Source organism: Lycium ferocissimum, chromosome 3 (genome assembly GCF_029784015.1).
Source record: "Lycium ferocissimum isolate CSIRO_LF1 chromosome 3, AGI_CSIRO_Lferr_CH_V1, whole genome shotgun sequence".
NCBI classification, from domain to species: Eukaryota; Viridiplantae; Streptophyta; class Magnoliopsida; order Solanales; family Solanaceae; genus Lycium; species Lycium ferocissimum.
The window spans coordinates 65,552,366-65,565,250 of record NC_081344.1 but is presented as its reverse complement, the minus strand read 5'-3'; the positions used below and the strand labels follow the sequence as shown (position 1 = coordinate 65,565,250).

At 35.4% G+C, this 12,885-nt stretch overlaps 2 protein-coding genes across 2 annotated transcripts; one reads left to right on the top strand and one right to left on the bottom strand.

Annotated features, from left to right (window-relative positions):
* The first annotated feature begins 28 nt into the window (after positions 1-28).
* Positions 29-3,004, top strand: LOC132050428 (pentatricopeptide repeat-containing protein At5g59600). The gene is made up of 2 exons (XM_059441668.1): positions 29-738; positions 1,179-3,004. The coding sequence occupies exons 1-2, from the start codon at positions 84-86 to the stop codon at positions 2,105-2,107; spliced, it is 1,584 nt and encodes a 527-aa protein (XP_059297651.1). The 5' UTR covers positions 29-83; the 3' UTR covers positions 2,108-3,004.
* A 4,252-nt stretch (positions 3,005-7,256) lies between these two features.
* On the bottom strand, positions 7,257-8,932 carry LOC132050427 (transcription factor LUX-like). Its single transcript, XM_059441667.1, has 2 exons — positions 7,784-8,932; positions 7,257-7,521 (listed from the first exon to the last, which is right to left on the bottom strand). The coding sequence occupies exon 1, from the start codon at positions 8,667-8,669 to the stop codon at positions 7,803-7,805; it is 867 nt and encodes a 288-aa protein (XP_059297650.1). The 5' UTR covers positions 8,670-8,932; the 3' UTR covers positions 7,257-7,521; positions 7,784-7,802.
* Positions 8,933-12,885: the final 3,953 nt, after the last annotated feature.

Genomic DNA, 12,885 nt, shown 5'->3' with positions numbered 1-12,885 from the left:
TTAAAGAAATCTATTAAGTACACTTTTTTCTGTCAAAATGCAGTTAGTTTTACAGAACAACTAATTATCCAAAGCTGACCAAAATGGTCATTGGCGCCAAAGCAACCGATATATACACAAAACTTCTTGAATGTTATACTCAAAATGGCGCCTTACAATTTGGCAAAGCATTACATGCACATTTGGCCATCAATGGATTGGTTAATCGAACACATTTCGCTTCAAAACTCATTGCTCTTTACGTAGAATGTAAGCACTTATCCCATGCACGTAAACTGTTCGACAATATTCCTAAATCAGATATTCGACGTTGGATTGTTCTCATTGGTGCCTATGCTCGTCGCGGGTTTTATAACGAAGCAATGGGTGTTTTCTCTGAAATGCAAAGACAAGGAAAGAAGCCTAATAAGTTTGTTTTGCCCAGTGTGCTTAAAGCCTGTGGACGATTTAATGATTATCGATCAGGAGAGATATTGCACGGTGTGATTTTAAAGAATGAATTTGAATTCGATACATATGTTGTTAGTGCATTGATAGATATGTACTCAAAATGTGGTAGAGTTGAGAAGGCGAAGAGAGTGTTTTATGGCGTGTCGGATAAAGATTTGGTGGCATTGAACGCTTTGGTTTCGGGTTGTGTACAACATGGGATTGTAAAAGAAGCATTGGATTTGGTTGAGGAAATGAAAGTTCATGGTATGAAGCCTAATGTGGTGACATACAACACTCTGATCGCAGGTAAGGGTATCGAAAGAGCAGGTTGGCCTGAATTTGGGAAGGTCAAAACGGGCTGAGTTAATAAGTGGACGGGTTATTGACCAGCCCAAAGTTACTCGGTCTGAAATGGGCTAAAAAGCGGGTCATAACCTAACCGACCCAATTTTTACTAAGTTTTAGTTTCATGGTTCGTTCTTTTATAGTTTTTTAGTACCTAATAAAACTATTTTTTTCCCTTAATTATGGCTATATATAATATATCAAATAAGAAAATGACTTTTTGAAAATATTTTGACAAGATTTCTCATGGGTCAATTTGAGCTACCTGTTAGCCCAACTTTTTGATGGATTGGTTGAAATGGGCTGAGCTAATAAATGGGCGGGTCAATAACCAGCTCAAACTTGGGCGGGTTGGGCAGGTTATATTTTCATGGGCTAATTTTTTTCACCTCTAATTGCAGGGTTTTCACAAGCAGATGATCGAGCTATGGTTTTTGAAGTTATTGAATTGATGCAGGACAATAGCCTCGAGCTAGATGTAGTTTCTTGGACTAGTATTATTTCCGGACTCGTGCAAAATTTTCATAACAAGGATGCTTTTGATATGTTTAAGCGAATGTTGGATGTTGGGATGTGTCCGAGTTCAGCTACGGTCAGTAGTATATTGCCCGCTTGTGCAACTGTGGCGGACTTGATGCGGGGTAAGGAGATACACAGTTATGCAGTAGTAATGGGTATCGAAAAGGACATATACGTAAGGAGTGCTCTCATAGACATGTATGCAAAATGTGGATTTATATGTGAAGCGAAGCACTTATTTTCTGAGACTCGTGAGAGAAATACTGTAACATGGAATTCAATGATTTTTGGCTGCGCGAATCACGGGTATAGCAGTGAAACAATTGGATTATTTGATCAAATGTTAAGAGAGGAAGAGACTAAACCCGATCACTTGACTTTCGTAGCAGCTTTTACAGCGTGTAGTCATGCTGGACTTGTGCAGTACGGAGAAAGTTTGTTTAAACTGATGCAGGAAAAATATGCGATTAAGCCAAGATTGGAGCATTTCGCGTGTATGGTGGATCTTTTAGGGAGAGCAGGGAAACTCGATGAGGCTTACAATTTGATTCAGAGCATGTCAATTGAACCGGATTTATTCGTTTGGGGAGCGTTATTAGGGGCATGTAGGCAGCATGGGAATATGGATTTAGCAGCGGTTGCAGCTGAAATGTTAGCTAAACTTGAACCTGAGAGCGCTGGGAGTAGTGTGTTGCTATCAGGTTTATATGCTGATGCAAGTAAGTGGGTAAATGTCGCGAAGGTGAAAAGGGTGATCAAGAAGAAGAAGCTGCAAAAGGTTCCTGGCTGTAGTTGGGTAGAAGTTGCATAAGAGACAGAAGGCACGGGAAATTTGGTAAACAACTTAAAGATGCAAAATGTATCCCTATGAAATTGAGGTGATCACCTTCAAAATGAGATAAAAGACTGAACCTTAACCAGATTTCTGTCCTATCACTGTTAGTAAACTTTTTGTACAGATCAATTGAAAAGCTTACGCAACCAGACGTGAACCACAGTTTTTCTCTGAGAGTTGGTTGACAACTCCACTTTTTTCTTTCAAGTTCTACAGGCATTTAGTACTAGCACAGAAATGAGACATGGTGCTTCGTTCAAAGGTGGTTAACAACTACTGAAGCAAATGTGATCATTCAAATTCTGTCGCTTGCTGGTTCAAGATGCTGAGAGCACACTAGCTGGTCATATGCCCAGGATGAAGGTGAGCCTCGAGGGGGCGGTGTAGAGAAATCCAATGGTTGTTTTTTCACCCTAGGGATAAGGTCTGCGTACACATTACCCTCCCTAGACTCCACTTGTGCGACTATACTGGGTATGTTTTTGTAGTCAACAGATACACCAAAGGAAAAAACAATGCACCACTTAATGAAGAAGCAGGCAGTTTGTTATTGAACAAGGTTTAGATTCAAGGTGATCACAACCTAGTGTCCGCTGGATTCAGGATCTTAGTTGAGTCCATTACCACCTTGAGTACCAGCTCGGTTTCCAAGGACGCTACAAAGTGCTGGAAATGAAACAGTTTGTCGAGGAGATACAGATGGCAAACCCTTACAGAAATCCCATACACTTTGGGATCAATAAGTAATAGCATGCGCAAAGGAACTGGTTTATACGGAATACTATGGAAGGGCACAAAATCCTGGGAGGCTGTATCTGAACGGGAGGTTGTATGGTCTGAAATCAGAAGCTAAAGGTTTCTTTGAGATTATAGGCTAGTATTTTTTTTTTTTGATGAAGTAAGTAATTTCATTGCTGGCATCAAGTGGATGCATAGTAGTTACAGAAGTAGTATAGGCTAGTATTTTAATGCTGCATTGAGCTTTGAATCTAATGCCTTGTAAATAAATTGCATAGTACGTGTACTGGATTTGAGAAATTAATATTAGTATTTTTGAAGGGAAGTCTTGGAGAAACGATACAATTATTTGTGTGACAGATATTCATCTATGATGAAACCGTTAATCTATATGCTTTAAACCGACATTACCCTGCCGTAAACGAACATATAACATTGTTTATCGTGTTTCAAAATATTATAATTTCTTAAAATGCAATACTACTACATTTCTCATCCATTCACCAAAGTACTGCGGAAACCAAGTTAAAATGACAGAAGAAAGTTCAGTGTTTCCAGGAAGTTAAATGACTCAAGAATTGGGCGGAAGTGATTTTCCCAAAAAAAAAAAAAATAGCTAAAAAATATTTTTCAAGAGAAACATTTTCCATCTAAAGTGAATATGGAGAAGTCATTTTCTTTGCAACTACCATATTACTTGCTTCGACTCATTCTTTGACATTATTATTAGTCTTTAATACAACATTAAAATTTCATCCAAATACTCTACTGCTACATGCTCATATTTTAGTTAATTGCAACACACTTCTCCATTGAAAATATATTATCCAGTCACCAATCTGGTCCTACGACCGGAAACAATTTCCTACAAAATATTACTAACATTTTACAGAACTTCTCATAAGAAATGACTTCCATCATATCAACTATAAATGAATAGAAAAGGACACCAAGGAATCAGCAGTAATTCCAAGAAGTTACAAAAATGGGACGTTCGGTCCTTGTGCAGGAGGCAAGTCCAGCTAGTGATAATACAATGAAATTGCAAAAACCTTCTGACATGAAGGATGAATCAACGACATTTGATCTTATGAATTCTCTGGATTACAGTTATCCATTGCTTGATAACCGCACACCACAGAGATGATTGCAAGCACAAGGCAAATGAAAAGCAATCAAGCAAACAAACGGACACAGGATTCTGTTATACTGGTTGTATCCTTCATAATCTGTCTATGAAGAATGGCAAGTCTGGTAGAATAGCAGAGCGAGCACAAATTGCAGACGTTCATTGTACGAAGTATACATGATAAGCAATTTATATTTTGCATGATAAAGAAACAAGCAACTACTCAAGATAGGATCTTCTACCAAATAGCGAGAGGATAGAAAACACCTGAATGAGACAGTTACCATCTGACAAGGACAAGAAACATAGGGCAGTATATTTCATAAAGAGAAATAAAAGAATTTCTTTTCCACCACTCTTTGAGCATGCGCTCAAGAGCGCTTGTCTTTGATACCTACACAGTAATGTTTTCTGAAATTGTTATGCCCTTGTGCTATACAAAGGTAGTGCAGCGCTTTCAACACTTAAGAGCATGAAATATCCTTGGCTTCTCCACCTAAAAGAGTAGTCGCCAGTATACGTAGGCATAGTGACAAACAGTAGATATAAGGAGAAAGATGAGATGTAAGGAGAAAGAGAAACTACACGGCACCACAGGGACAACAAGGAAAGCAAGCTAAGCTTAATCTGAAAGAGTAATTACTTGTGCTGTCTAATTATTAGTCAGAAGCATTCCATGTAATGTTCATCAAGAAACAAGTGAAAACCTAACGACTACCTTATAAGGAAAACCTATCCATGAACAATTAGTTACGCAGTAAAGGAAAAATATCAAGGCAAAACAAACAGAAAACAAGTAGTTAATAAAGCCAAGAAAATTACAGAAAAACCATCTCCCTCCGGAATTGGGGGTGAGATAGCGTCAACAATACTGACACCTGCATCAATCTAGAATGACCTACAAGATCAAGAGGAATGGATGTCAACTTCCACTCATTTTCTAATCAGCCACCATCACAAGTGATTACTTTACTTTTTTCTTTAATAACCGTGGTGTCCGGGCCAGCGCGCACCTCGACTAATTCCAGGTAATAGGTCCCATTTAACTCTGTCCACCAAGGCTAGGACAGATGGGAAGAAATCACCAACTGTTTTTGTCTCTGCTGGAATTTAAGCCTGGGACCTCATGGTTCTCAACACACTTCATTGACCACCACCCTTGGGGGAACAAGTGGTTACTTACATGAAAAGGTCCAACTTCATTGACCCCTATGCCACACCCGAGGGGGCACAAGTGGTTACTTACATAAAAAGGTCCAAATTCCACAATGTATCAAAATCATTTCAAATTCCTCATTCAGTCCATGAGTTGTGATTCATTGCATCTACATGTACGGTTTAGACTAATGCACGAACACAAGTAACATCTATTTTAGCTGAAGTCCGCTATAGTATTCAGAGATTCTTCATAGTTACATTATTTTTACATTTGGCATTAACCCTCCTCCTTTATCCGGGCTTGGGACCGGCTACGCTTTGCAAAGCTCACATAGGCAGAGTTTCAAAGCGATAGAAGTTGGGTAAACTAAATTCCACTTCAAATTTTCAACACAAACAAACAATATTAAGAAGAGAAAGTACTGAAGAAGGTGCTATACAGCATCTTACAATCAGCTGAATTTTACCTACTCACTGTTGCTTCATTGAAGTAGCTTAAAGAAAGGAATAGTACAAAACAAACACCTTCACATAGTCCATAGATAGACATATACATATACAACAAACGGAGGAAACGCCACGCATTCACAATACAAAGCTTCAAGCTCAAGCAACATTGCAAAGAAGTTACTAGCGGTATCATGAAATTGTGAACCAAAGTCATGCACAAAGAAATCAAAAGCTTCTCAAAATTTAATCCCACATGATTTCAGTCACACCGTTGATGGTCGAAAATACACATATGTGTATATCCACAATACAAAGATGACAGAAAATTGATTAACTCAGCTAGGATTGATTAACTCAGCTAGGCCAAATAAGGTATTCAGTTAATTGGTCCTCCAAAGAATATTGCATCATGTTCATTACATAACGGAAACAGGGCAGCAGATTATCTTAGGTATATTGGAAAACCTAAAGCCGCTTTAGAGAAAAATGTAAGCAGGTGAATTGTTTGTAAATTGTTACTGAACTTTAAGAAAGCACAAACACTTAGGGCTCGTTTGGTATGATGGATAAGAAAAAATAGTCCTGGGATAAAATTTAGTGCCGCCTTATCCCACATTTGGTTGGAATAAAAACTCGGGATAACTAATCCCGGGATTAGTTATCCCAGGATTATAGTGTTTTTTTATCCCACCTTGAGGGTGGAATAACTAATCCCGGGATAAGTTATCCCGGGATTAGTTATCCCGGGATAAGTTGTTTCCAACCAAACGAGCCCTTAGGGACCACAGAGTTGGCCAATGATATATGGTACATTGAATCATTGTGTGATAGAAAGAAATATGGCTGTAAAGTGGGAGAAGAGGGATAATACTTTATATACCCATGTTAGGGAAGCTGACAAGTTCCTACTTTACTATTGAGTCTTTGATCATTCCTGAAAACAAATGTCTAATACTAAAATTGATACAAAGCGTGAACACTTATCATTAAAAGTATAGGTTGAGATCGTACAAACAATTTGCTGCTGTTGAGTGAAATTATTTCAGGGAAACATCCACACCAATGCTTTACAAGAATAGCTGCCATTTTGCTGTCTAACTCAAATTGTCACAATGTTACCAGAGTATTTTTTATCAGGACAAAAACTTTTTCCTTATTTTGAGAAGAGATCAATAAGACAAATACATGTAATCAGGTATGCCGTATAATATTTGTAACAATCTTCTGAGGTAAAAGCATGAGCCAGAAAATTACCAATGCAAGAACTTCATTTGTACATGTTGATCAGACATTCAGAAAGGAACCGCTTTTTCCCTCTATCACCAACACTTACTGCTGTTTAGGAAATTTTTGTCCCTATAAATCTACCAAGTCTAAACAAGTAATAGAAAGCCTAAATGATCTAACGGGAATTCCTACTTTGCATTCCACCAAGTGAGATTTCTGATGGACAAATCAGTAACTAACCCTGTACAAACAATTAACTATTAGCATACAAAAAGTTCACACAAACAGTAGAGTCACAACTTATAAATAGAACCAAGAATCTAACCTCTTTTTCTTGTCTGCAATTATTTTTCACTAGGAGCAACATGATGATAAGCACCAAATTTATTTCCAGACAAGTCCTCCTGTTGCGCCATATTATACTGATGATGAAACTCAAATTTATTTCAAGATAAGTGCTATCGAAACAACATTTATCATGTATTATGTTTTAACATCCATTCTGAATAAGAAGCTACAATCAGATATGACCTGGCTCTAAGAAACTTAGAGCAATTTATGAACTTTTTGTCCCTAAAAATCTACCAAATCTAAACAATTTAAAAAAAAGACCTAAATGATCTAACTTGATTTCCTACTTTGCATTCCACCAAGTGAGATTTCTGACGAACAAATCCAGTAACCAACCCTGTACAAATAATTAACTATTAGCATACAAAAAAAATTCACAAACACTAGAGTTGCAAAGGCTACTCCCTCCGTCTTAATTTGTTTGTCTTACTTTCCTTTTTATTCCGTTCATATGCGTCTTTCCTTTTTCAGCAACTCTTTAAGACATGTTTAAAACCACAACATTCAAAAGTCTTCTTTACTTTCTTCAAACTCCGTGCTAATTAAAATCCAGACAAACAAATCGAAACAGAGGGAATACCTAGAACCAAGAATCTAACCTCTTTTTCTTGTCTGTAACTATTTATCACCATGATAAGGACCAAATTTCTTTCCAGACCAGTCGCGCTGTTGCGCTATATTATACGGATGACCATGAAATCCATGTCCTGACATTCCCATCATAGGCATTGGCATCATCTGCGACGTATACATCATAGGCATTGGCATAGGTATAGCCATATTATGACCATTATTATTACCACTACTATTAACTCCATTACCACTACCACCATTATTCCCCTGCTGTTGTAAACTCTGAGGCACGGGCGTAGACGCAAACAAATGATCAGAACTCGAAGGTCCTTCATTAGATAACCCTTGCATTCTCTTTAAATACAACCTATATTTCTGTAAATGACTTGCTACATTTTCTCTTGTTAATCCTTCAACATTCATAAGTTGCATAATTGTTTTAGGTACAGCATTTTTAATACCTAAATGTGCTACCACATCAACAAATCTCTTATGTAACTGTGGGGTCCACACTAATCTCGGCCTCTTTAAAGCCTTACTAGTAAACAGATTATTATCATCATCAGTTACTGCTGCTGCTGCTGCTTCCTCAATCCTACGTGTCTTCCTCGAATCGGTTAGATCCAGTTCTTCTTCTTCTTCTTCTTCTTTTTCTACATCAACTTCATTGTGAAACCTTACTCTATCCTTCTCGGATATAATTTGGAGAGAAGAAAACGTATTTTCCGAAGCGCGATTAACGTCCGTCATTGTTTTTGACGGTTCAGATGTGATTCTAAAAGCTGATGCGAGTTGCGGTGGAATTAACGACGTAGATAACGGCGTTAAATCATCCAAACTTGGAAGTCCGTCTTCCCATTCAACAACACGGTTATTATCATTATCATCGGTAATTTTCACTTCTTCACCCATAGTAAAAAAAAAAAAAAAAAAATCTTACAATTTTTTTTTTTGTCTGTTGTTATTATAATTTTTTTCGAATATTGCGTGATATGAGTAGAGGATTGGATGAGAGAGAGAGGATTTTTCCGGTGAATTTACACCGGAGAGAAGGCGGGGGTGTAAGGCGGGGTGGTGGGGTATGTGGCGGTGGAAAAATGGGAATATAATAAAGAAAGGTTGGAAAAAGTGAGAGAAAAAGTGCAAGATGTGATTCTAAATTTTGTCCAGTAAGGATGACAGCGTGGATGACTTAGCTAGATATTTTTTGATCTCCTTACACTCTGTTTGGATGTCGTTACCTATGCTTTCATAATGTACAGTATGCGGAGGCAGATTCAGGATTTAAGCGCAACGGGGACACTACTGTCTTTAGTACGCCAATTACTAATGAGTAGGTTAGGCGTGCGACTCTTAAAAAACTTAATGATTATGATAGCAAAGTAGAAACTTCAATATTATCAAATGTCATTAATTTGGTACTAATATAACAAAAGTATATCATGAACTCGGCGTGTTTTCATTTTTTGAAAACGATTAATAATAGCAGCATTGCTTACAGCTGCAAATACTTTCTTCTCAAAGTAACAAACTAAACAATTATTTAAAAATACATCACTAATAGTACTACATAATTCATATTTGATGTACTTCATCGATGAGAACGTTTTTTCAACAGTTGCAATCGCGACAGGTAAAATCAAATTCAACTTCACAAGTAAATAAACGAGTGAATAAGTCTCCACAAAATTTGCATCAACCACCACTTTTGCTAAATCAATAATTTAAAGACCTTAAGTTAATTGTACATTTGTACTTGTTATATAAATGATGAATATTATATACTTGCCACTTTCTTAATTAAAAAATCCAAATTTAATTATATGATGAGATTATAGGGATATAGTTAAATAATAAGTAATTTATGTTAGTCATTGAAAAAGAAGGGAAAGCTTTATGAGGAGAGAAGTCCAATTGTTGGCTCGAATTCGATTACCGGAGAAGTTGATGAATATCAATAACAAATTCGAATATGAGTGACGTTCTCTTAGAAATTTGTGAGAAACTTGACAATGGAAGAATGGTTTGAGTCTTTGAAAAAGGGGAGAGCCGAAAGAGGGGTTTTTTCTTCTATTACGTTGGGAAAAAGAAGTGGGAAGTCAGAAAAGTTTTTTGGAATTTGGGACTTTTAGGGAAGGGGCTTAATGAAAAAGTAAAGTGGGAGGGGAACTAAACAATAAAAAAGGTTAAAAAAAAAAAAAAAAAAAAAAAAAAAAGATTATGTGACTAATTTGTAAAGACCCAAATTTATACAATTGTACTCCACAAAATAAAACAAAATTTGTAGCAGCTGAGGCTTCAACTCAGGTCGCGAGCACCACCTTAGGAGCACAGTGACCAACTGAACAACTTTAGCAATTATGTTTGGGGGGTCCTTCTAAAATATTTCATAGTTTTTCAAGGGATATAAGTATATGTACATAGGGTTTTTTTCGAAGTTACCAGGCACACGTGCCCCCCTCCCCCCCACCCTTCAAGGTGGGTCCGTCACTGACAGTATGGTATTGTATTGTACTTCCTATATCCCAATTCTGTGATATAGTTTGACTAGGCATGAAATTTAAGAAAGAAAGGAAGATTTTTTAAACTTGTGGTCTAAAACAAACCATAAATATTTTGTGGCTGTAAATCATTTCATTAAGGCTAAAATGAAAAATTTTACGTTAAATTATTTCTATATAGAAATGTATCATTATTTTTTAGACAGACTAAAAAGGAAAATGTATCGCCTAAATTGGGATAGAGGGAGTATTAATTAATACAATATTTGGATAGAGTGTATCGTTTGTTGTATTTTAATAACATCTTTATGTTTGGTTTGATTGTATGATATTGTTTAGTAACTTGTAAATGAAATAAGTAACCACGCAAAAACTATCAAATATGTGGTTACAAAAATTAAGTTGTTTTAGGATTATATAACAACAGAACTACAATGGATTTACAACGCCATACAATATAATTTTAAGAATAATGAAAACAAACATGGTATCAAGGAAAACAATACAATAATGAACCACAGGAAACAACCATCCAAACAGGGGGTTAGGGACTGTTTGGTTGGTGACATAAGAATAATAATTCCGAAATAAGATATGGGATTATTTTACTCCGCATTTGGTTCTAGGTATTAGTTAGTCTCGGGACTAGTTTATCCCACCATTTGCATTAAAATGATAAGATTACTATCATGTAAAAGTGGAATAAATAATCTCATGATATCCCAACCCTTGGAATATCCTTATTTATGCCCACATACCAAACGATCCCTTAGAATTTCGAATCTTACTATATAAATATCTACATCTCTTTCGCACTTTTCTACTCTCATGAGATAGCCCAATTGGAATGTGTCGTGTGTCCATTTATTTAGATTTTTGTCCTTTTCCTTAAGTACTTTTTGCCTGAATTAGTAATTGTCCTAAGTATACAATCTTATCTTATGATTAACCTGTATTAGTTTTTTCTGAGGATAGTACTCCCTGAAATATTTCTTATGTTTCAATTCAGGAAATATAGTTTAATTGAACATAAAGTTTAAAAAGTAAAGATAAAATTTTGAAACTTTTGATCTTAAAATGTTATGAGATTTTGTGATGGTAAAAAATGATATTAAGGTATAATTAAAAATTTAAAGGTTAAATTACTTACAAGAAAGTGTTATTCCTTTTTGGAATGGAGTAATAAAGAATAATATCACGTAAAAGGAAGAATGGATTGTTTTGAAAAAAATGTACTTTTGTATTGTTCAAAATTGAACAGTAATCGATAATCTAAGCAGAGAAAAGTATTATTGGTTTATTGGTATCGCATTATCGAATTAATGATTCGAGATCAGTTTAGAATTATATGATTAACCGATTATTAATGCGGCGAACAAATTATCTAACTCCTGTATTGATTTAACAAATAATTCCGATAGGTTCTACTCAATTTACATTTATATAAAGTAGAGAATGAAAACTTTGAGGTAATATCTCTTGGGTTTAATTCTTTTATTACCTGACTAGTTTAATGAATTCTTGCAAAATAGTTACTCGTAGCAATGAATTTTCAGAGTGAATAGATAATCTAATTGTAAAATAATGTACCTTATATAATTAAATTATTGAAAGCTTGCTTGGTTTTATACTTTTTAATGTATACAACTTTTAAATCTACCTCTATTAGCAGACGGAGTAGAAAAATATAAAAAGGATAGTGATGTCTGGCTTCGATTACAAGTATTCAACTTTAACCCATAACCAATAAAATTGAAATCAAACTAAACGATATTTTATCAGTTTAGTTAGCGGTTTGACACATTAAAAATTTGCGATAATCGATAAATATAGCTATCGAATTGAATCGCTCCATAAACACCCTAATGTATTTATTCTAAAGTACTTACATTTAAAGATATATAAAATTCATTAACTACTTTGTTTCAAATTCATTTTGCCCCTCTAATTATCACGATGTTAATTAAATGAAACGTCTAAGAAGAGATATAAAATACTCTAAACAATAAAAGTCTCACCAATCTTTTAACAAAGTTTGAAGAAGCAATAAAAGGTGATCAAATCAAACAACCCTGCTGATTAATATTATTAGATAATTTTGTAATAAGTGCGCCAAAACCTTAAACACGAATAAATAAACACTCTTATTTGAAAATCATTAAATATTTTTCTTATAGTTTGTGCAAACATCTTAAAACATGCATAATAGATCTAAATTCGAAAAAACAAGAAACATTTTAGAAGATAAGTTGTTCTCAACCCCAACGACTTAACTTTGATTCCTCACTTACACCAATGTGAGTCAAATCCGTGGACCATAGGTTAAAAGTTAAATATGTCAACACTAGAATACTATTATTCTCTTAAACATTGAAATATGTTATTTTATCGTAGATGCATCGGAAATAGTTTGATCATTAATAAACACCAAGAATGCATCAAAGAAATGTAAAAAGATGTGTGTGATATCCTGTTCGAGTCATCCCATTATCTACCACCAAGTTTGACCAATTATTCTTTAAGCAACGCATTTATGAATTATGAAAAAGTACCAAAGTTTCGATTTAGAGTAAATTTCCCTTCACCTCTAATCTTACAACTACTACTTCTGCTATGCTTTGCTTCCA

Coding starts and splice junctions, on each gene's coding strand:
- LOC132050428 (XM_059441668.1), top strand. CDS start 84: ATGGTCATTGGCGCCAAAGCAACCGATATATACACAAAACTTCTTGAA. Junction 739..1,178: donor ATACAACACTCTGATCGCAG/GTAAGGGTATCG, acceptor CTCTAATTGCAG/GGTTTTCACAAGCAGATGAT.
- LOC132050427 (XM_059441667.1), bottom strand. CDS start 8,669: ATGGGTGAAGAAGTGAAAATTACCGATGATAATGATAATAACCGTGTT.